Genomic DNA, 25,653 nt, shown 5'->3' on the forward strand with positions numbered 1-25,653 from the left:
AGTTGTCGCAGATGTTGATTCTTGGGAACCACCAAGCGATTCTCAAAGAAAACAACACCTCGATCATCCATAGAGAAACATCCACCAACTCCCTTCTTAATGTTTCTCTTGATGCGGATAACACCCCTATCAAACTTCTGATCAGTAATGATCTGATCCTCAAGGGTAGGTTTCGCCACCAAGGTAGAAAGGAATCCATGAGGAGCAATGTGAAGGTTAAGCTTACATAATTCCTCATGGAGAAATGGCTGGCCCTGCTGCAACATGAGATTGTTGCAATAGGACTTACGACTTAGTGCATCAGCCATGACATTGCCCTTGCCTGGGGTGTAAGTAATCCCTAAGTCGTAATCTGAGATCAACTCCAACCAACGTCTTTGCCTAAGGTTCAAATCTGGTTGGGTGAAGATATACTTGAGACTCTGGTGGTCGGTGTAAATCTTGCAACATTTACCGAGAAGGTAATGTCGCCATGTCTTAAGTGCATAGACTACGGCTGCAAGCTCTAGATCATGTGTAGGATAATTCTCCTCATGTGGATGCAACTATCGAGATGCATAGGCAATCACATGGCGATCTTGCATAAGAATGAAACCTAGTCCCTGTCGTGAGGCGTCGCAGTAGATAACAAAGTCTTTAGTGAAATCCGGTGGCACAAGTACGGGAGCAGAAGTCAGGCGTCTTTTCAGTTCCTGAAAACTGTACTCACACTGTGGGGACCACTCAAACTTTTTATCTTTCTTGAGAAGTTCCGTGAGAGGTTTGGCCACTTTGGAGAAGTTCTCAACGAAGCGGCGACAATAACTGGCTAGGCTAAGGAAACTCCTAACTTGCTTAACTGTTTCAGGCGGAGTCCAATCAAGAACGGCCTGAACTCTCTCGGGATTGACAGCAATGCCCTTACCAGAGATTACGTGGCCTAGGTAGGTCACTTCTGGCAACCAAAATTCACACTTGGAGAACTTGGCATAAAGGCGGTGTTCTCTGAGTTTTTCTAACACAAGTCTAAGATGTTCGGCATGCTCTTCCTCGCTCTTCGAGTAAATAAGGATATCATCGAGGTAAACCACGACGAACTTATCTAAGTACTCCATGAAGATCGAGTTCATCAAGCGGGAGAATGTAGCTAGAGCATTGGTTAGACCAAAGGACATGACGGTGTACTCGTACTGACCATAACGAGTGACAAAAGCCGTTTTAGGAATGTCCCCGTTTCTGATCTTGATTTGGTGGTAGCCTAACCTCAAATCCATCTTGGAGAAGACTGAGGATCCAGCGAGCTGATCATACAGATCGTTGATCCAGGGAGCGGATACTTGTTCTTTATCGTGACCAAATTAACGGGGCGATAATCTACAACCATCCGGCCCGTACCATCCTTCTTCTTGACAAAGAGGACGGGGCAAGCCTAGGGAGAAGAACTAGGACGGATGAAACCCTTTTGCAAGGACTCATCAAGTTGTTCCTTAAGCTCGGCTAGCTCTAAGGGTGCCATCTTGTAAGGTCTCCTAGAAATTGGGGCGGTTCCGGGGAGAAGATCTATAACAAATTCTACATCTCTGTCAGGTGGAATACCTGGCAGTTCCTCTGGAAAGACATCCAGAAAGTCGCGGACTACTGGGATATCTTCAAGGTCAGGAAGAGGGCTGGCATTTAGAGAATAGAGTTGGCGCTTTGCAACTCTAGTGGAGACAGTGACTATCTTGCCAGATGGGTGTGTGAGCTGAACAGACCTGGTGTAACAATCAATCTTGGCATAATGAGCTTTCATCCAGTCCATACCCAAGATGATGTTAATATCTGAAGACTTAAGGGATATCAAGGAAGCTAGGAATACAAGTTTGTCAACATGTACTTCATTGCCATAACTTATCCTAGAAGTTTGCCACTTGGATCCAGGAGTTTGAATGAATAGTGGGGAGGGCATATCACAAAATGACATGTCATGCAAACGGGCATAACTTTCGGAAATGAAGGAGTGAGATGCTCTAGTATCGAATAGAACCGAAGCTGGGTGACAGTTGACAAGGAGTGTACCAAGAACGACACCTGGATCATCATGAGCGTCTTTAGCTAAGATGTGATGCACATGTCCAAGTTCAGTGGGAGCTGACTTGGCACTGAGCATCTGGTGTGAAGGCTTACTACCACGACCAACAGACTTCTCGGGCTGGGGTGGAGCAACACGGGTCTGAGTGCAAATACGGGCAATGTGGCCTTGCTCTCCGCACTTGTAACAAATCTTGGAGGTAGGACAAGGACCCGCATTGACAAGTGGTCTACCAATAGGCATGGGTGTAGCATACGGTTGAACTGGGTGAGGTGCCACACAAGAAGGCCTTGGTGTATAACCAGGTGGAAGAGCAGAGTTCAGAACCCAAATCCGGCGCTTCTGAGAGCTAGAACTGGAGGAAGAACCCAAATCACAGGTGTGCTTACGGGACTCCTCATAAGTGAGTTGAGATGTTTCTACGTTAATGGCCTTGTTCACAAGAGCCTGGAATGTATTGCAATGATGCAAGTGGAGATCACGATGCAACTTGGGATTGAGACCCTTCCGGAACCTAGCCTGCTTCTTGGCATCTGTGGACACCTCTTCTGTAGCATAGCGGGCAAGGTTCTCAAATTCCCTACTGTAAGCATCAACAGCCATCTTACTCTGGGTGAAACTACAGAACTCTTCTCTCTTGCGGTCAATGAGAGCCTGAGGAATGTGATGCTTGGGAAAGGCCTCAGTGAAATCTCTCCAGGTGCTTATCTGGCCAGCTGGAAGCATAGCCTCATAGTTCTGCCACCAAAGACTAGCAGGACCTTCCAGGTGATATGTAGCATAGGTGACCTTGTCACTTTCAGCTACGTTCGTAGAACGCAGCTTGTGAGGGATACTACGAAGCCAGTCATCTGCATCAAGTGGTTCGATGGAATGATGGAAGGTAGGTGGTTTTAGACCAATGAAATTATAGATGGTCACTGACTCCTTGCACTGGGGTGCGGTGTTCTCCTCGATACGTGCTAACAAGCGGTTGGTCTCACGCTTGTTCATCTCAACTTCTAACATGAACTTTGCCAACGAAGACTGATCAGGAGGAACCTCATCCCTACCATCTCCGTGGTTCCGGCTACGAGCAACAGAACTTCGATTAACCGGCAACATCCTGAAGAACGAAACCAAGGAAAACAAGGATGGATTCAATGTCATCATAAGGGTGTAGAACATAGTACAAGGAAAATACTATCTCTTGAACTCCTAGGACAATTCCGAGAGCATAACAGCAGTAAAATGCTCAAAATGAGACATCCTGCAAATGATGGGGTAGCACCATACTCAACATCATCACTTAAGGTTCTGAGATATTACTAAACAGACTACATCGGAAGTACTTGAACTGGGATAAGACTCTGATCAACCAATCCTAAGAGACTATGGAGTAGTAACACGTGATCCTAATAGACGGGAGAGGAAGACTAGTTCCTTAACCCTGTAGGAAAGATAGGATGACTCAGATCAGAAGGGCATGAGGTATAAGGAGTAAAAAGAGCCTTACGTTCCCTTCCACAATCAATTCCCTTATATAACTAAAGAATATCTAGACTCAACTTCGACCAGGTTGGCTTGGAAATCCTACAGGCAGTCAGGCTCTGTTACAAGGCTGTCGGGACCTCGATTCCAAGTCACATCGATCTAGCCGGTAACACCTCATATCACTTTGCGGCCTCACGCACGGTATTCCCACGGGTGTCGCCTTACCCTGGCCCGGGACCGTTTGCGCCTTTTGGCTCACGTATATGATTGTGTCGCTAGCATCCATATGACAGAGAACCCGGGCCGACATGGCTAGTCGTGAACCCAAAGCGGCACTAACCCATGGGGACAGGCATACATGATTCGCATCGAGCATGTCGGTCAGCAGCGTGTGAATCCGGGCTGTAGCACTAGGCTAACAGGACTCTGGGAACCCGGGCTGTAGCAGGCTAGGCAGGACTCCGGATGTCACCGCGTGACATTTCCCTGAAGGGACAGACACAGGAACAAAGTGAAGCACATGCCGGCCGGTCAAGTGTCCTGAGCAGTAGTGCTGGGCTAACAGCACTCCGGTGGACCGGGCTGTAGCAGACTACTATGGCTCAAGGAAGCACTAGACTACATTTCCCCATAAGAGAGACTACCAAGGATAAACAACTAGATTGTCGGATCCCACACATAGCAATACACGTCACACGTACGCATAACATGCAAGTATGTGATGTACAACATGGCATCACAACATAACGCAAACTCATATAGATAAAGGCTCAGAACAGCCACATAGCATAAAATACAAACAGGGGTCACATGACCCATCATTGAGAGCATACAAGCAACGGAAGCATTACATGTCTGGGTACAGACAACTACAAAAGAAGAGGCTAAGAGGCCTGACTATCTACAAGTCCCTCCCAAGGGCACAAGATCGTAGCTGAGGTGCAAGCTACTCGTCAAAGTCCAAGCGGTACTACTAATGAGACAGAAGTCTCACCTGCAAAACATAAATAAAGCAAACGTGAGTACAAGGTACTCAGCAAGACTTACATCAGATCCTATCATACATGCATTTGTATCAAGAAGGTAATGTGGGGTTTAGTTGCAGCAAGCCAGCTTTGACTCAGTGGCTATCCTGTTCTACGACAACGAGAAACTTCTTTGAGGTGAGGCAGCGCACACGAGTCCACTAAACACCACATCAATACACCACTATGGATTCCTCCTCGTCTTCTTACGAGAAGGCCATCCATAGCACTCACACTTGTCTTGAGCATTTTAGAGTATCCACTTTAAGTTGTCTATGTACCATGTAAGCATCCAAGAAGTCCATAACCGAGGACACGGCTATTCGAATAGATCATGATAACCCTGCAGGGGTGTACTTCTTCACACACGCTCTCACCACTTATCACCATGTACACATCATGTACCTCGGCAACCTTCAAGCGGAAACCTGGCGAGGGTGTCGGCCACGACCTGACTAACCACACAAGACTCTAGTCCAGGTTTATCACCTATTCAAGTTCCATCCGCAAGGAGATCCGGCCGGGGTGTCGCTCACGGCCCCAAACGATATGTGCAGGGTTCCCAAGCCCACCTCGCCGGATGGATCTATGCTTGGTACACCGTGCCACTTGTGCCTAGTCTCTCCCAAGCCCACTTGGCCGGGTGCCACTTGGTAGACTACTAACACTACCTACAAACACCAGAAACTATTTGCGACTCCTGGACAGAGATCAAGTTGGCTAATAAGTCGAGAGGGGCACTTAAGCATTCCAATCTGTGGTAGTAGCTAGTCATTGGAAAACATACACGGAACTCAGTGCTTAAGGACGGTTCCAGTGAGACAACCCACCATGTACTCCTACATGGCCTCTCACCGCTACCTTTACCAAATCGTGTTCACACGCTTAACTCTCAGCACCAGAACATATCGTACCAATCCAATTCATTCCCGATGAATCAGACCTGACACAACCCTAAGCAATAGCAGGCATGGCATGGCAAGAACACAACATGGCTCAATCAACTCCTACACATGCTAGTGGGTTTTAACTATTTACTGTGGCAATGACAGGTCATGCAAAGGAATGGGTTCAACTACCGCAGCATAAAGTAGCAGTTGAATCGTTATTGTCCTAATGCAATAAAAGAGAGCAGGAGCGAGAGAGTAGGATTGTATCGGAATGAACAAGGGGGTTTGCTTGCCTGGTAGATCAACAGGGGGCACTGCTCCTCAGACAGGTACTCTGGAGCACTCTCCGGATCAGGACCTATCGAGAAGGAACGGTGTTGGAAATCAAACACAAGCATATGCAACAATATGATGCATGAACATGGCATGAGTATGTGATGTTGTTTGAGTTAATGCATCTAGCATTTATTTGGTTGAAGTCCGTTTGAACCAAGGGTTCAAATACAACTCCAAATTAAGCTCTTAAACATGCCATAAGTGTGTTTCATATATACAGCATGTATAGGTTGGTTGGTCATGCATGAAAATGGTACAGATGGATAGATTGAATTTTTCTGATAATTTTTCATATATAAATTATTTCAATCTGAGCTACGGTTGAATTTCTATGAATTTTTGAAGTTTAAACTGTTTTCTGGAATTTCTTGTATTATTTTAAATCCAGAAAATAGCTTATTGCGTCAGCACTGCATCACGCTAATGTCAGCGGGCAACGGAGCGGCCCAGGTCAAACCTGACCTGTGGGGCCCACTGGTCAGTGACCCAGTGTTGCCTAGGTCACAGACAGGTGGGGTCGGGTCAACGCCCACATCAGCATAGTCAAAGCTGACACGTGGCCCATTGTAATTAGATTAATCTTAATCTTGCTTAGTTAGCTGGTTAGTTAGGCAGTGGGGCAAGCCTGTGTGTGTCCCAGGGTGTTACTAACTATGTCATTAACCCTAATTAATCGTGCCACGTCAGCATCGCCGGATTAAGGGCCGGCGACCTTACAGTGCGGCGGCGACTCGCCGGCTGGCCGTTTCCGGTGACGGATGGCCGCGCGGATGGGTTCTATGGAACGCCCGCAGTGCGGCGCGTCCAGGGGTGGTCGTGGGGATGCCGGGGATGGGCTGCAGCGGTGAGGGCGGCGAGCTTTGCGGCGACGGAGCTCGGTGGTGTGCGGGTGCTGTGCCAGGGCTCGCTACCGAGCTGCCTGTGCTACACGACAGCGCCAGGGGTGCTCTAGGGCACGCCCGTTGCACGACGGCAGCGAACGGAGCACGGGGAGCACGCGTGTTGCGGCAATGGTGGAGCCAAGCTTTGGCTCGTGCGGCAAGGGAGCTAGAGGGCACGGGAGGACAGGGGAGAAGGGGGAGATGACGGCGGGGCTCACGGAGATTCGAACGGCGCCGTCGTTGAGCTCGAGGAGGCACTGGACGACGCAGATCGACGGGCGAAGTCCGGTGGCAGATGCGGCGGTGACGAGCTCGGAGGCGTCGTCACAGGAAGTCCGGTGATGTGACCTTCGTCTTGGTGAGGCGGTGCTCGACGGTGGACCAGTGGGACATGACAACGGGGCTCGGCGTGGGCAGTGGCTACGGCGACGGTGAGCGGCGGCGACGAGCTTCGCTCGGTGGTGCTCGGGGGAAGGGGAACAAACGAGGGATAGGCACGGGAGAGAGGGGGAGAGTGACCAGGGGGTTGCGGGCGTCTCCATGGCGCTCGGGTGAGGACGGGGGAGGCAGCAGGAGGTGGAAGCAGGAGGTGGCTTCGCCTCCTGTGCGTGCGCCACGCCGTCGTCCTCCTGGCAAGGAAGGAGACGACTGGCGCCTGGCTCTGGTGGGCTGGGCCGTGCTGGGCCAGCTGGGCTGCCAGGTAAGGCCAGGTAAGCCTTTTCCTTTTTCTGTTTTCTTTTCTATTTTTCTGACATTTGTTTTGATTTGATAAAAATACCAAATCATTTTATTTAATTCTGTCAAATTTTGCAGGGACCTAAGGAATTAATCCAAAGCCCCTCACCAAAATTCAGAATTATTGGACAATATTTTGTATATATAAGAATATTTATCCAACGCAAATAAATACTGGATTAATTCCAAATGCCCAAAATAAATACTTATGAGCTCTTGAAAATATAGGTTTGATTTTATCTCTGTCCAATATTTTCAGAGAGCAACATGAGCATTTTCTTGGACCCTTTTGGAGCAATTTTTACTTGGGTCATTTTCAGAAATGATTCTGAGGGTTTCACAAATCCCCATTTCAATTTTAAATGGAATTTAAACATGATGCAAACATGAAGGGCTAGCCTAGGTCATACCAGAACTAGGGATGTGACAGAGGGAGAGGGGTAGAGTGCTGGATGGGTGATGGAGTTTCTTCTCGAAGATGGTGGGAGAGGCCTACTAGACAAACTAAGGGTGGAACTGCAATGTTATCAATAAGAGTGGGATGTGTTTCTGTGTGTGCCTGTGCGTGATAGATCTGTCGGGACGCATCCATGGATGATGAAGGGGAACCATGTGTTTGGTAAGCAAACCTAACTAGATCGGTAGATCAATTGTTGTTTGTCGGAGGAAGGGAGAGACACAACTAATGAGGTAGATCGATTGACGTGTGGGTAAAAACGAGTTATAAGGACCTAGCTAGCTATATGTATAGCGAGAGATCGGTCGGTGTACGTCCATTTCTTAGAGGCAAATAAGGCCCAGCGAGACGGATAGACAGAGAGAATGGAGCTAGGAGGTGGTGCGAGAGGCCCAACTACTAGCTAGATAGGGGGAGGAGTGTGCGGTTGTGAGAGCGATGAAAAGAAGGGCGAGAGTTTACACGTGTGTATGACCGTATGAGAGACACGAGGCAAGGACACATAAATGAGGAGATTGAAGGTGTTTTTGTATGTTGTAGGCAGGCATCGCTGGAGAGGTTTATCGATCGGTGTGTGTCGGAAAGGAGTTGTGGAGACTCTGGGAGAACGACCTAAAGAAAAAAATGAATGTGCCTGGTGGATAGAATGCCGGGGGAGGGGAGGGCGAGGAGGGCGTGTGCATGCACGAGAGAAAGTTAGTGGTAGCTACAAAGGTTAGAGGATTGTGTGGGTGTAAGAGACTAACAAAGATCATAATTTGATATGAAAGCGGATTCATATATTTGAATGGGAGATCATAGTGTTTTAAACATTGCATGCATGAATATAGCGGTGATACACGTGCTGTGCACATGTTATACCATAATGTGATAATGCATGGCGTTTGCAACTCACAGCTAAATGCCGAACAATCTAAACCATACTATACATCAAACAATCTCACATTTTATTTGAATTTGTGATAATGTGTGGCGTTTGCAGCTTACAACTAAATATCGAACAATCTAAACAATACTATATATCAAACATTCTCACATTTTATTAGAATTTATGGTAATGTGTGGTGTTTGCAACTCACATCTAAATACGTGTAGGCGTAGGGGGCAGGGCACCATACATAATGTGATAAACACATTATACATATGAGACATGGTTTAGATTATGAAGATCTAGCTAGAGCTAGAAATGTAATGTGATTTGAAATCAAAATAAAGTGGATTCAAAAAATCTAGTTCGAGTTCATATAGTACACATAGTTCATATGTAACTCGAGACTAATCATGTGGTGTGCTGTGAAGATAATACACAAACGATGGTTTAACTTGACAATAATGATGATTGTAGATCTTATTAAAACAGAGAAACAAATTCAAATGCTTTGACTTCATAACAATCATTACTGTAGATCTTATTCAAATAGAGAAACGAATTCAAATTTAGTTCATATTGAAGTGGTAGTATATACGTTTGGAATGCACTAAAACGTTCATTTGAGTAGTAGGTTGCATGCATTATACACGTAGCGAAATATTTTAATTGAACATAACATGAATTCAAAGTTTTGAATGACATTTGTAGGGCGCATTGATTTGGTACAGTACACGTTAGGCTTGTCCAGAAATTTCAACCCGCGCCTTGTTAGCCCGAAATATTTAAGATATATCTTTGTCTTGTTGTGCTCTGACAACTCCCTCCATCTCAACCCGTGCCTTGCTATTCCGAAATTACAACGCGCGCGAAAACTCCCACCTCCTGTGAAATCCCGACACGCGAAATGCCCGTGGTACCCCTGAACTGAAAGAACCGCCTCAAATCGGTGGGGGTACTTTCGTAACTTACCCCACATTTCGGACAAGCGCGTCTCTAAGCCATGGTTCCCCACTGCCATCCCATCCGCCCACCCATTCGTACACCAAGGCCGCGAAAACCCATGATGAAACCCCACACCCTGCTCCGTCCGCCACCCAGCCGGAGCCTCTTCCCCGACGACATCGTCCACAGCAACACCTTGACGTCCCTCATCCACCGTACCGGATGAGGATCCGTCGTCGATCTCATCGTCCCGCTGGTTCAGCCACCCCGTCCTCCACCTCCAAGGAGCTGCCCCAACGTTCCCCTCGTCTTTCGCGCCACCTCCATTCCCACACCGCCATCTTCACCTGCACCACCGGAAGAGCATCATCATCACCGTTTCCTCGGATGAAGCTGCGGCCTAATCGGCGACACCAAAGAGGTTGTACACTAATCGCCGCATTTTCTTCTTGATTCGATCTCACAGTGCTGCCGGCGCTCGGTCCCGAGCCGACATGGCGCGGCTCCATCCACGGCGGCATCGCCGGCCACTTCCTCCATGGCATCGCTCCCTCGGCGGTGACGTCCACATCAGTAGGACCTGCTGCTGCTTTAGCTCTCACTCGCGCTGCTGCTCTGCTCTTGCTCTCGGTCGCCTGCCTGGTCTGCTCTTGCTATTGATCTTGCTCGTGCTGCTGCTCTCGCTCTTGCTCTTGCTTGCGATGCTGCTCCGATTTAGCTACACTTCACTCCGATGCCGCCGGGGTGAAGGAAGAACCAGCCGCAGCGGGGAGGGGGGCTCGCCGGAGAGGTACCCCACTATCTATATTAGGGTTCAGGATGGGGGCAGTGGTCGCCAGCGGTGGTGGGGCGTTGGCAGGGCGGTGGCGTGGGGATCGCCGGAGAAAAAGCTCAACACGGAGGGGGCTAGAGGGATGGCCGGGGCGGCGGCGGATCGGTGGTGGGGAGTGTTTTCGGGGCGGGCGGGGCGGCGCACCGCTGGCCGCGGGCGGCGGGGCTGTTGTTTGGCCGGCTCAGGGGGGTGGAGGTTGAAGATGAACCGCAGGCCCTTGATTTCGTATCCAACGGCTGCAAAATTGACTGACCAGAGATGAAAAAGTCAGTCGACCGATGTGTAGCCTCACCTTTCTAGTGCGTTCAGTTTCGACAGCAAAATTCAGTTTCGACAGCAAAATTCAGTTTCAACAGTTAAGTTCAGTTTCAACAGTTAAGTTCAGTTTCGACAGTTAAATTCAGTTTCGACAGTTAAGTTCAGAGATGAGCGGCTAATGTATTTTACATCTAGCACTTTGTGTTTATGTATTTTATGTCATGTATTGGAGATGCTATTAGAATTCCACTCTGGTTAACGTTGTTCGTTGTCTCTCTTGTCCTGCTTCAGCCTCGGCGTCGTACAACTCACCGGAGCTGCTCCAACGACGAAACCCTCCATCACAGTGGAGCAGTACCTCGAGCTCCATCTCCAGACGCCTAAGATCTTCTTCCCCTCCTCCGACAGCCAAGTCAGCCGGAGCATCCTCACCGGCCAACCCAATCACGCTGAGATCGACATGGCTTCGCCAAAGAGGTTGTACACTTGTTACATCTCTTTTTTACTCTACATGTTATATATATTGTCCACTAAGCACACGTATTTGTTACTGTAGTGTCTCCTTGAAAGAAAAAACGTAGGAATTTTAATTTTCACTTGTCCTCCTTTTCAAATTCCTATTCATGAAGCACAAGACTAAGAGATAGTAGCATAATAGCATTATAACCGTACATTTTCTTGTGGTTTGACTTAATCTCACCATGCTTCTTTGCATCCTGTGATCTTCCAATTGTTGTGAATCAAACACCCAGATTGGCAGAAATCCTGTGTTTTTAAATTCTCTGTTTTGCACATGTATTCCTATCCTATTCCTGTCTATTTCCTATCCCTGCATCGTTGGAATCCTCCAATTCAAACAAGCCCTTACAGAATTACTTCTCTTACAAATAGTTGTCAAAGAAAACCTTGCGTGGTTTGTCCCGCTCCTGTTGCACCGTTGTCCACCCCAGCTCAGCTGCTCGAACGACAGAAGGGTCCAGCACAGCAGGGATCCGGCCTCCAGACTGTCTTTCACCGCCTCAGATCTTCTTCCCCGCCGCTGGCAGCCAGGAAAACTGCACTACCATCATCAACCGAGCAGATGACCTCGAGGACTACACGGGTCCGCAAGAGAGGTCGCACTCTTTCGTGTCTGCTTACGTTATGCATCGCTTAATATTACATGCTACTTTATCGTCCTGTTCACCATTTAGACTCTGAGTCAGCTCCAAACTAATGGTCAAACTTGAGTTTTTAAATGGTTGTGGGGTACATATCGGGGCCGCTATCAATAGTATCTATCTACTATCTGGTTAATCTCCGGTGTCTACTATGAGTTTCATGTTGGGTGGGAAACAAACAGTAAAGAAGCCATTATCTGTATTTTTTAACTGAAGTCATTATCAGCCTGCTATTATTGGTTTTGGGTCTATCCACAGGTTGCTACCATCACTCTGGATTTCTGCATGCACTCCTTACATAATCTCACTATGTTTTATTCCTATGCATGACAGTTATCGTAAACAATGGAACTGAACATGTAGAGCAAAAGATACGAGCCTTGCATGGCAATAAAATTCCATGCAGACGTCGCTCCATGGTAGGCGCAAAGGCAGCCCCCCTCCACGCATTTCGGATTGTAATCGAGAGGAAGATATCTGTTCTGAGGGGGATTCAGAAGGAGAAGACAACTCCTATTTACCCCCTGAGGTCTTCACTCTAACTTGGCATGCTGATGTTGGTTATATCATGCATATGGTGTCTTGCATTGCTTACTTTATACATCAAATATGTCATCTGCTTAGTTTAGACATCCTTTGTGTGAATGCCATCTGTTTAGTTTATTCATCGTTTATGTGAATTATGCAATGCCATCTTGTTTAGCCAGGCATCATTTATGTGAATTTTGCAATGCCATCTTGTTTAGCCAGGCATCATTTATGTGAATTTTGCAATGCCATCCTGCTTAGCCAGTCATCTTATATGTAAATTATATCAGGCCATCCCTTTTTTCGTTACATATTACATTTGTCAACAATGTTATTACATTCAACTGCTCTTCGTGTGCATCAGCCATTTGACACGGTGATGGCAAATTCTGGAGTGAAAATAAGGTCTTCAGAGCAGACTATGCTATCTGACGAAGCACATATCTCGCTGGTTACGGATAGCTCCTCAGAGGAGGATTCAGAGACAGATGACCAGTCCTATTCCCCCCACCCCCCCGAGGTGTATGCTCTAACTTGGCAGGGTTATGTTGCTCATATCGTGCGTATGATGTCTCGCATTGCTATGTCATTTGATTAGTTTAGACATGCTTTGTGTGAATGCCACCTGTTCAGTGTCTAATTACCATATATGTGAATTATGCATTGCCATCTTGTTGCAAGACATTATATATGTGAATTATACAATGCTATCTTGTTGCAAAGGCATTATATATGTGAATTATGTAATGCCATGCTGTTTAGCCAATCATCATGTATGTGAATTATATCATGCTATCATTTTTTGTATTATGTATTCCATTTGTCAACAACGTTTGTATATTCAACTACTCTTCCTGTGCATCAGCCATTTGAAGCGGTGATGGAAGTATCTGGAGTGAAAACAGGGTATTCAGAGCAGACAATGCTACCTGCTGAAGCAGACATCTTGCCGGTTACAGAGAGCTCCTCAGAGGAGGATTCAGAGACTGATGACTAGTCCTATTTTCTCCCTGAGGTCTATGCTCAAACTTGGCAGGGTTATATTACCCATGTCATGCATGTTGTCTTGCATTGCTTAGTTTTTGCATCATATATGGATTGCCATCTGCTTACTTGCTTACTATATAAATCATATATTTGAATTATATCATGCCATCATGTTTACATAGTACATACACATCATCTATCTGAATTATGGCATGGCAACCCATTTAATAAAGACATCATATAGTTATATCATCTCATCCTGTTTAGTGTTTACAGTCATCAGATTTTGAATTATGGCATTCTATCCGTGAATGTATGTGAATTATGGCATGCCAACCTATTTAATAAACACATTATATAGTTATGTCATGTCATCCTGTTTACATAGTCTCATATTTTGAACTATGTCTTTCCATCTTTTTAGTTAGCCATCATAATGTGAAATTGTGTCGTGCTATCCTGTTTAGTTAGCCATCATATATGTGAAATTGTGTCATGCTATCCTGTTTGGTTAGACAATATAAATATGAATTATTTCATGCCCTCTTTTATTCCCCACTATCCATTGCACCTGTCTATCATACAATGTCTATACTTCCAATTACTTTTCTTGTTTATCAGCCATTTGAATTGGAGAGCGTGATGGCAGTATCTAAGGGAGTAACAACACGGTCTTCAGAAAAGATAGTGCTACCAGTTGATGCAGATAGAACCACGGTTGTACTTGCCCAAGGACCAGATCCACCACACATAACCCAGACTCTCGCAGATTGTACCCCTACCCAGTTGGACAGAGAACCAGCTACACCCCTTCTAACCCCAACCCCGGCAGATAGTAACCCAGTTCCTGTTGACACAACACCGTCTCCACCACAGAGCACCCAAACACGAGCAGTTAGTAAAGGAACTGCAGTGCCCAAAGCACGAGGACCACCACTCTGAATCCCAACTCAACGCTTAAAGGAGAAGAAGATTTGTTCTCACGTCAGGTTCTGTAGCTATGGTTCATACTCCTTTGCTCTTGCATGACTGTATTTACTCATACCAACTATTTTCAAATTTGAAGGATGGAATTGAAACTCCAATGGCGCAACAGGTATGTTTTAAACCTGTTTCTTTAACTGGTTTGCTGTTGTAACCTGCTCTATGTTGATTTCAGTTTCAATTGAATAAACAGTTATGTTCTCATGTCATGCATATTACAAGTGTTGTTATTGCTCTATAGTTACCCACACTTATATTCTGTCTATTCTACTTTGTCTTGAACAAATATTATTTGAACTGTGTCTCTATCTTGATTTGGCAACAAAAACTAGAATGATATAGACCATAAAGTGACCATGGTACATAGATATATATTTGTTTCATGTTGTTATCCTGTCCACTTTACTACTTAACTCATTTACCAAAATGAGTTTCATATACAACATGGTAAACATGTGATGTGTCTGCTTGTTTCTCTTTTAGAATGCGGACAAAATATTGGAGAACAGTACCGCATTATCCAATGGTAAAGGAAGTAATGCAGATAAGGTTCAAGATAGTGAGACATCCTTGTTGGTCTCCAAGAAAGCTGATAAAAACTATCTTGACGACAGTGAGGGAACCCAAAAGTCATGTCTTGATGTAGTGTTCAAGTTACTGGCCACTACTGCTGGCACAAGCTCTTCGAACTCGCTGCCTGAATCAGTTCGTCTTCTTAAGTCTCAACTTCAAGTTGAAAGACATCGATCAGATGTGCTGCAACAGGAAGCTGAAGGACTGAGGAAGTCCCTGCAGAATTCAAATGCATATTTTCTGGTGCAACAGCAAGCGCTGGAGGATTTATGCGCCAAACAAGAGAAAGTTAATAAGCTTGCTAAGCATCTTGCCAGCATTATGGGTATCCAGAATATTGTTTCTTGAGATCTTCTAAAGTGGTTTCAGTTCTGGATTTGTTTTGCTGCGGCGTTTATTTGTGTTGGTCGCCAACTTTGACAACCAGTGTATATGATATGCTGCTTTGTTCCCTATATTTGCACTGGTGGCGAACTTTGATGCCCAGTGGATGTAATATGTGTAATAGCCGTGATAGCCTAGCGTTAGTTGCTTGCTTATTTATTTCCTTGTTGTCTTGTTTATTTGTTTGCTTCTAGTCATTGCAGTTCTTTTTCCGCGGTTAGCTAGTGGCTGCAATAACCTATTTTTTAAAACTAGGCCACAATAACCATGGGCTAATATTTACTGTAGTGACACTGGGCCTCCTACTGGCCATAGAAACAGTGGGCCTTCTACGAGCCATAGAAACAATGGGCCTTCTACGGGCCGTAGAAACAATGGGCCTTCTGTGGGCCGTATTATCAATGGGCCTTATACGGGCCGTATAATCGATTAGCCAAACATGGGCCAAACAGACTGCATTATGGCCGTAAACGGGCTAGAGTTGGAATCGTCTGTTCGTGGGCCGACCATAATGGGCCATCGTTAATAGGCCGTATTTGATGATGCTATGAAACGGCCCAACATATTAACAGACCACAAACGGGCCGACTATAACCACGGGCTGAATTTGGCCCACAAGTAGAAAATGACAGTAACGGGCCGTAAGTAAACGAATGCTGGAAATGAGCCCAAGAATAAATGGGCTCTGAGAAGGCCGAAAGATAACATGGCCTGGAAACGGCCCAACGGAATAACGGGCCGTTAATGGGTATAAAGTGATACACTGTTCATTACGGGCCAGTTTCACCACGGGCGTTAATGGGTGTAAAGTGATACACTGTTCATTACGGGCCAGTTTCACCACGGGCCGTTAGTAGGCCAAGAGTTACATAGGGCCTCATATGGGCTGAAAGACGTCATGGGCCATACATGGGCCAGAAGTGAAAACGGGCTGGAATCATATTGGATGGCCCAGATGACGCTACTGAGCCTAATTCGGATAGGGCGTAACGGGCCTTGGGTTAGCGGGCTGTAAATGGGCTATATTCGAATAGGTCGTTAACAGGCTTTCCATGGGCCGGCCCGCCAGCTTTTGACCAAGTCAAACGGGCCAGACTTTTCACAGGAATGGGCCTCTGTTGGGCCGTGCCACGTGTCGACGTATCATAGGCGCCTTCCGTCCAATGAGTGGTTGACATCTGTCCCAATGATGAGCCGACACGTGTTTCCTCCAGCCAATGATGATTTTACACATGGAAAATCCCCATTGGTCAGGGCTGTTAACAGGTTATCGGATCCAAAGCCTGACCGGATAGCTTCACGGTGTTCCGTTGCGGCGGATGTCACGTGTCGGTCACCCTTAACGAAAGCACTTCTGTGACGCGTGATTTATTGTCATGGAAGTGGACACTTCCGTGATGATAATTTTGGTAATGTCATGGAACACTTCTACGACAGCACAGGTATGACTATCTTGATTCTGTCATAAATTTGTCATGGATGTACATGCATGACAGAAAACGCGACCTACTCTGACAAACACGTATCATCACGGAAGTGTATTTTTTTTGTAGTGTCCTGCTCCCTCTCCCTCGTGTGCTCCTCCTGTGTGATTTCGATTTGATTGTGTGATTGACTGATTGTACTTCATGGTGCTTGCACTTCCAAGGACAATTTATTCCAGTGCCCGATTCATTGTCCGTCTCAACCAAACCTCACATGGTGGTGCGAATTTATGCTAGGTATATGCTTCTCTCTCCCATCAACTCCTCTGATTGTTCATTTATTTATTTTGAATTTCTCAAATTTTGGTATGTGCATTTGGCCTTATAAATTTAGACATTTTGTTTCTTCATTTGGTTTGCTATAGGAATAAATGTTCCAGGGTTGGAGAAGAGGGGGTTGAGCAGCAGCTGAGCTTAGGTGAGTGCTCAGGTTGATCACCTGCACCAAGAAAAGTGTGATGCCAGTTATGCACTTTCTTTTCATAGAATGTTGGTATCTGTATCTTGCTGAATGGACAGAGCTAATGTTCAGTTCATTGTCTCAGGTACAGAGCTAATGTTTAGTTCATTGTCTCAGGCATGGATTTACAGATTCAAAATTTTCTTGTACACTTGCTCGGCGCACACCAGCTAGGCAGGCCAGGGGATGAAGGTACGATGCAGTGAGTGCAGCAGCGGCAGCGGGGAAACCCCTCCTAGCCTAGCCTCATCCCTAGCCTCTACCTGCAGAGGAGAACCCCAGGAAAGCTAAAAGTTTGTGGAGGAGCGCCGACACAGGTGAGCATCTTCCTATTTTTCTTCATCCTTTCCTCAACTTCCATGGTAACCTGTGATTTTTTCTTCCAGTTTTTAAGAGGGTATTTCGGACTTAAGATTGATCTGGTAGTGCACGTGGTGTGGTGTGCCATAAGCAAGAATATCTTATCTGCGCCATGACAATAAGGGCTTGCTGCAGCCAAGCAGTTCTTGGGAGTATGGTGCTTCGATTTGGTTCCTATGGTGGTATCTTCCCTCCCTTCTCCCTCCGCCTATTTCTTACTTATGCTTTGATATGTTGTATTGGCGTAAATTATGTACTTGGTTGAGTCCTACTTGCTTATTGAGATGAATCGTTTACAAAGTTATAGTGTTATTTTCAGAATTTGTAGTGACACTGTTACCTTCAGAATTTGAGATGAACCATTTCCAGGGCGTATATGGAGAGCCTAGAAGCAGCAGGGGTCCACGGAGCAGCGGATGCGGTCGATGGAGTAGCAGGAGCAAGGAGCTCGAGATGGTTCAGGTTTGCCTCCACTTGCTCTCTTATTCGTTGGTATACAGCTAGGTTGTTATATACAAGTTGTTCATCTTTATACAACTAAGTTTTTGCGGCATTTTCTATTGTAGGAAGAGTGCCTACAGAGATTACAGAACTGGATAGAGGTGCCTTATGATAGTATAGCTAAAGAACAACAGGTATGAGTAGATGACACTGCCACCTATGTGTTTCATTTTTATTTGTTGTGATATTTCACACACCCCATATTGGCACCCCCTCTATATTCCCACTCTTATAGACTTGCAGAAACACATGTTGCTTGTCTCTATTTATCTTGGTCTTTACATTATAAATTAAAACGTAGCTGGAAAGAATTATGGGTCATTTTGGCATGAAGCTCGAGAATGATAATACCACCTCAAGTGGGGATAAAGCAGAACAAGAAATAGATGAGATGTAATTACTGAAACTAGAAAAAAAATACTATTCTAATTATGCATATGTAAAGTCATGATTATGTGTGGACCAGATGTGTGCTTTTTTCCATTGCATACGAGATTGTCGGTTAAAAGAGTTTTTTGTCTTCCAGCAATGAGCTTTCATTTTCATTGTGGAGGTTTGTTCGGTTCATCTCCTCTGGTTTTTTTTCAGTTTGTCTCTTCAGAAGTTTGGGTGCCTCTGTTTTGCTACTTTTTAGTTCTCATCATTAAGGTTTGTATCTTTCCTCCCCTCTCGGATTGTTGCATCCTTATTGTGTCTCATCATTAAGGTGGCACATACAAGTATTAATTTGTTGAGTTCTGCTAAAGTACCGCTGAAAATTCAAATTCTATATACTTTACTTTTGGCTATACACGAGAATACAGTACACACATTTGATTAGTGATTAAATGTGAAGACCATTGTGCATGTTTTTCTGAATGTGGATTAATTAAATTTTATTGCTTTATGGTGAGATGAATATGTTGATTATAATGATATAATGTTAAGAGATTTTCAAGTGTAAGCTTGTAGCAAATTATCTTCTAATCCAGACTCCATATCATTATTTATATTGTAACACAAATGTGTTCTATTATACTCCCAGCCTTGGTACATGAAGGCATGATATTACCCCTCTCCCCCTGCCCCTTCTATGTATTTTTGATTTGTTTGTGTGACTATTGAATGGTGCTTGCAGGTCCATGGACATTGCCAGAATTTTCACTTTATTGCAGTGTCGTATTTTCAGATCTCATGTTCCTCAAGGTAATGGACAAGATTGTGTTTTTGGTAGTATGGCACCATTACAACATTTTCTATTCTGTCATTCATTTGTTATGCACCATATTTAAGGAAATAGAGGAGGCTTGTTTGCTATTGTTATGAATCTGTTTCTGAATATTATTTGTAGATTTATGTTTGGAAACACCAATCACAGTAATGTTTTTGTGTCTGTAGGTAGATTTGCATATTTCATATACTAATATCGAAATTGAAAAATTGTAAGAAATATGGTTGGAGATGTCATGTAAACTGGTAGTTTTCTTAAGAAAATCATTGTCATGTAATCTGATATATCATTAGGTTATTTGTAATACTGCTGCAATTTCTTATATAGTTACAATAATTTAATGTGTAGGTGACAAGGCTTTGGAGCCATGGTTTTCTTAGGTAGCTTTATTTTTTTCCGACAAAGGGTGAATTTTATTACTCAAAATGAAGCATCAAGTGGATACAAACATAATGGGCGTACACCCGGCCTCTGCATAGTTAGGATGCACACAACCAACACTAACGCACACATACTTAAAACATGCCGGCAAAGAACAAAGTCATACAAGACCAAAGCTATACCTAAGCGATAAAAAAGTGATCAAAACAGCGATCGACAAAGTACTACAACGACCATATCCGCACCAACCATCTCTTTGACACCACAAGGACCATAAGATTCTTCAACAACAACGTCTTCAAGAAGGAAACAACGCCCATGCGCCACCGTCACCGGATTCGACCATCAAATGTCAAATGCTAGGTTTTCACCCTAAAGAACAAGTCCGAACATCCAAGCAATGCCTTCAACAAGGTAACGATGCGAAAGCATCATCATTGCCAGGTATACCAACTCTGGCCATACCTAGGGTTTTCACCCCGGAGCTCGAGACAAGGTACTCGAGAAGCACCACATCAAAGTCAACATGTGTTGTCGCCACCACTTTTCCGCGATTCCAGCAGCTACATGTGTTGGGCTAGAAATCACCCTCGTTACTGCACAACCATTCCCTCTGCGTCAAGTCGCCGTCCATAGATTGCATGCCACTGTCGAAGACTGACTGACTAACTGGAGTGAGACACACTGAAACCCATAAAGAAGCCTTTTGCGTGCATCTCGCAATGTCGTCAGTATAAACCGCCAACAGTAGTCACTGGATCTGGAGAAAGAAACCATCACAAAGACCTTTCGTGACCATCGCAATCCGCAGCTAGGGTGCCGCCATACGTAGGCCAAAGTGACTACTAGACGGACCATCGCTGCGGCGGAGCACACTACACCAGACAGTCACCTCACAGGAGAGAGTGCCGCCCAGGCCCATCGGACGCCATGGCCGGATCTGAGAACGACACCTTGCAGCGTTCATGCGCCGTCATGGACATCATAGCCGGGTTGCGCGTGACCTCTGTCAAGCTTGTCGCCAGGCACACCGGGCTGGTGCTCGTGGCGGCTGCAGCCAGCAAGAGCCGCTCCGAGGCGACACCACGCCCCGCGTGCACCAGATCGAAGCGAGCAGCACATCCCGCATCTGCTTGTGCTGCTTCTCCTGTACTGCTGCGTGAATCTGCTGGTCCAACAGAGCTATTTATTAGCGCTATGAACCGCCGCATCTACGCAGAGGCTGATGCGGTGCCGCCGGAGTTTCATCGTCGCTGCTGCTCACTTCTACTCGTCGCTGCGGAACTGCCGGGGCCCCGCCGCCACCGTCGACCGCACGGGTTTTGCCCGGCGGCGGCGAGGGAAGAGAGATCGGAAGGGAGGTCGCAGAAAACTGGATCGAGATCGCCTCCCGTGTCGCCCGTCCGGACAAAGCTAATCTCTTTAGGTAGCTTTATTAGGGCATCGAACTATTTGGTGCTACAATTGTTGTAAATGTCTAACTTTGTAAGATATTCATCATTGGTTCATCATAGTATGCTTTCTTCTGTGCCTTGTTTCACAGGCTTGCTCTCACTGCTGCTCTAGACAGGGAACGTTGATGACAACATACAGGTAACTCTTTCGAAATCATGGATAGCATAAATATACAGTTGTATGATTAAATTTGAGGTTATTTCTTAAACCGGCATATACTTTCCTTGCATTGAGAGCACAATTTATAATCAAATGGAAACGGCATACCTTTCTTTACTTGGAAGTTGGAACATGGCATCCAGCGGAGGAAGATGAGTACCATATATGTATATCAGTTTATCGCGAGCTCTAAAAAGGTTTTCGTCTATTGCTTTCGCACATCAGGCTTTTTCCTGATTGTCGCCAGTACAAAAAGAGCTTGCTGACATGTATAGAAGAATGGAATACACGTTCTTGAAATGAAGCAACTTATTAAACAAAACCATGGCGATGTGTACTCCTTGCCGCTGATTTATTGAGATCCAGCTGAAAATAAGGGGAAAACAAACATCATCCTGCCATTAAGTTATCTCATATTTATGGAGAAAAGTTACACAGTTAGCTATTGCAAAAATACTAAAATTCATGTATGTATCCGGCTTCATTATGGAGTTGAGAACGAAATCATTGGAATTCTTATGTTGAGAAAAGGCCAATGGAATATTATTATTATGTGTTACAAAGTTCATACAAAGAATATATATTGTAGTGCTCTAAATATAAATTAAAATATTACTAGGGTCCTTGGTTAATGCATTGTTTTTTCTTTTCCATCCAGAATGATATTAGAAGATAAGGAATTAGTATGAGATGCTTTAGGGGGTTAAACAATTGGATAAGATTAAATACATGTTGTGCCGAATTGGCAGTCCTTCGTCCGTATTTTCTTGATAATGATGCACCATTTGGTGACAGGTTCTCTACAAAACTTAAATTTACACTAGAAATTATTTGTTTTTATGACACACAGCCGTGTAGCTGTGATCTTAGAGTTAAGATATAATGGAAAAGGGATCTGAAATGTGGTTTGTATGACCGAAAACATTCTTCACATATGGTTAGTTATGACCGAAGACAGTGTGCTGTTTTTTATTCCATGCTCCAAATATTTCATGTCCGATTCATAGACATCCTTGAATTGCTTAACGATGATGGCATGTTTGGTGTTCATATTTTTGTCAGCCAAATAATAATAGGTGCACTTGATTGTTTGAGGAAATGCCAACTGAAAGCTAAATTCAGTTAGAATTAGATTTGTGCACGTGTGTTCTTGATGCTTCATGTACGACCAGTTCTCTCGAATAATGAGTTACTCCCTTAATTTTACAATAGAGATAATTTGTCAAAATTGTGTTTTTGTGAACATGCATAGGGCCTCTCAGTCTTTAACCCTGACTATAAAAATCCATTGATGGAAGCCGGGGAGGGCCGAGATGAACATCCGGCTCCTGGGTCTAAGCCATCGAGATGATAGAGACGATGTTTCCATGTCATCTACTCCAGCAGCCGGACAAGGCATATAAAAACCATGGATCCTTGCTCCCCAGGCCGCAAAATGATCGCAGTGATATCTACGACCTCCTCCTAGGTGTATTAATCTCAATCTCATGTTTGGTTTTCTTCCCTTTTCTCTTCTAATGATGTAATTTCTTTTACTAAGATAACACCATGTTTGTTGTAATGCCTTATTTGATGTAAGATCCCTTTTCTACTTTGAATGAATTTACTGCATATATTTCTTATTTAGTTTAGTTCATCATTCAGAGACGATTGAATATTTTTGTCCTTCACAGGTTAAATGAGCATTGCAAGTATGTCTAAGTTCTCTTTCTTCAAGTGCTTCAAGTAAATGAAATTGTTTATTTCGAATTTAATACCTTTTCATAATAATCATAATGAGAGAGGGGTATGCTTCTCTCTCTCTCTGGGCAAATGTTACTTTAGACAACATGTACTAAGAAATAAAAACTCTGGAAATGTGTTTGAATCTCAGAAAAAGAGTTCGTAGTTCTTATTCATACTTAAAACACGTGAGGCTCTGCAAATTAAACCATGTTTTTTTTTCAAGGCGCATATGGATTTAGCAGACCACAACTAAACCGACTGTATATACATGGCCTGTCCTTAGTAAAGGAAACTATTTTCATCACGAACATGGCTTTAGTTGAAGGTTCTTGCAGCATGAAACTACTTTCATTGACAACATGTATTCAGCAGGTCTCTGCGCCATTTGGCGCAATGGGTCAACTAGTGTACTGAATAAGAAAGGGATAAAGAGTTGGCTTACAATCGCCACTTCACACAAATACAAGTTAAACATACATCATCCAGAATACAGCCAAGGTCCGACTACGGAACCAAAATAAAGGAAGACAGCCCCAAATGCTAGATCTCCGATCATCCCAACTGGGCTCCACTACTGATCAACCGGAAAAGACATAAAACATCGATCAAGAATCTTCATCGAGCTCCCACTTGAGCTGGGTTGCGTCATCTGCACTGGTATCATCAGCACCTGCAACTGTTTGGAAGTATCTGTGAGTCACGAGGACTCAGCAATCTCACACCCGCGAGATCAAGACTATTTAAGCTTAAGGGGTAGGATAGGGTAATGAGGAGGAGCTGCAGCAAGCACTAATCAAATATGGTGGCTAGCATACGCAAATGAGAGCGAGAAGAGAAGCAACGCAATGGTCGAGAAACTAGAAGTGATCCAGAAACTACTTACGTTCAAGCATAACACAAGACCGTGTTCACTTCCCGGACTCCGCCAGAAAGAGACCATCACGGCTACACACGCGGTTGATGCATTTTAATTAAGTTAAGTGTCAAGTTCTCTACAACCGGACATTAACAAATTCCCATCTACCACATAACCGCGGGCACGGCTCTCAAAAGTTTATACCCTGCAGGGGTGTACCAACTTAGCCCATCACAAGCTCTCACGGTCAACGAAGGATATTCCTTCTCCCGGGAAGACCTGATCACTCTCGGGATCCCGGTTACAAGACATTTCGATAATGGTAAAATAAGACCAGCAAAGCCACCCGATGTGCCGACAATCCCGATAGGAGTCGCACGTATATCGTTCTCAGGGAAACACCGGATGAGACAAGCTATGAGTAAAACTAGACCTCGAGTTTCCCCGAGGTGGCCCCGCAGGCGGCTCAGTTCGGACCAACACTTAGAGAAGCACTGGCCCGGGGGGTTAAAATAAAGATGACCTCGGGTTGGCCGACCCAAGGGAAGGGTAATAGGTTGTTAGGCAAATGTAAAACCAAGGTTAGGCCTTGCTGGAGGAGTTTTATTCAAAGCAAACTGTCAAGAGGTTCCCATAACACCCAACCATGTAAGGAATGCAAAATCAAGGAACATAACACCGGTATGACGGAAACTAGGGCGGCAAGAGTGGAACAAAACACCAGGCATAAGGCAGAGCCTTCCACCCTTTACCAAGTATATAGATGTATTAAATAAAATAATAGATATTGTGATATCCCAACATATCCATGTTCCAACATGGAACAAACTTCAACTTCACCTGCAACTAACAACGCTATAAGAGGGGCTGAGCAAAAGCGGTAACATAGCCAAACAACGGTTTGCTAGGAAGGTGGGTTAGAGGTTTGACATGGCAATATGGGAGGCATGATATAACAAGCGGTAGGTAGCGCGACATAGCGATAGAGCGAACTAGCAAGCAAAGATAGAAGTGATTTCGAGGGTATGGTCATCTTGCCTGAGATCCCGCAAGGAAGAAGAACGAGTCCATGAAGAATACAAACGGACGTAGTCGAACGGATCCTCACAAACGCAACGTTATCGGAACCAACCCGAAGAAGCAACACCGGAAAGAAGCAAACAGCATGGTAAACAACCATCGCATAATCATGGCATGATGCACAACCAAGTATGATGCATGTCCGGTTTAATGAGGCATGGCATGGAAAAGTGCACAAACAATACTACAAATTAAGTGGAGCTCAATATGCAACGAGTTGCATATTGACGGAACACCACATTCAAGTTATTTAGTTCGATCTCGTTTATGTACCCAACAATATTAAATGTTGGTTAACATGGCAAGAGGGTGAAGCATATGAAAACTACCTATCTGGGCAAGTTTAAATGAGACCGGAACAATAAGCAACAAGTCCGGAAAAACCTCATATGCAAATTATGGATTTGGTACTGTTCTGCCCTAAACCATATTTTAGAGTTGTTTAACATGCAAAGCAAGTACACCATGTTAAACGAGGCATTTTTCTATCCCATTTACATATAAAGTTTGTTAAGTTTGGAGCTACGGTTATTTAGTTATGAAATAAAGCATTTTAGCATGGCAATAGGAAGATTTAATCAAACAGCATTTTAAACATTTTAAACATGCATGAAAG

General features: G+C 44.7%; 1 protein-coding gene and 1 long non-coding RNA gene across 2 annotated transcripts; both read left to right on the forward strand.

The window, feature by feature from the left end:
* Positions 1–18,031: 18,031 nt before the first annotated feature.
* Positions 18,032–19,303, forward strand: LOC125554673 (uncharacterized). Its single transcript, XR_015602006.1, has 4 exons — positions 18,032–18,132; positions 18,237–18,305; positions 18,760–18,819; positions 19,289–19,303. It is a non-coding gene; the product is annotated as an uncharacterized LOC125554673 (long non-coding RNA).
* Positions 19,304–20,531: 1,228 nt separating this feature from the next.
* LOC125553681 (uncharacterized) lies at positions 20,532–22,936 on the forward strand. Its single transcript, XM_087519598.1, has 3 exons — positions 20,532–21,188; positions 21,306–21,355; positions 22,629–22,936. Exons 1-2 carry the CDS (start codon positions 20,693–20,695, stop codon positions 21,326–21,328), a joined length of 519 nt encoding a protein of 172 aa, XP_087375724.1. The 5' UTR covers positions 20,532–20,692; the 3' UTR covers positions 21,329–21,355; positions 22,629–22,936.
* Positions 22,937–25,653: the final 2,717 nt, after the last annotated feature.

This window comes from Triticum urartu, chromosome 4A, assembly GCF_056163025.1.
Source record: "Triticum urartu cultivar PI428250 chromosome 4A, HENAU_Tu73, whole genome shotgun sequence".
NCBI lineage: Eukaryota > Viridiplantae > Streptophyta > Magnoliopsida > Poales > Poaceae > Triticum > Triticum urartu.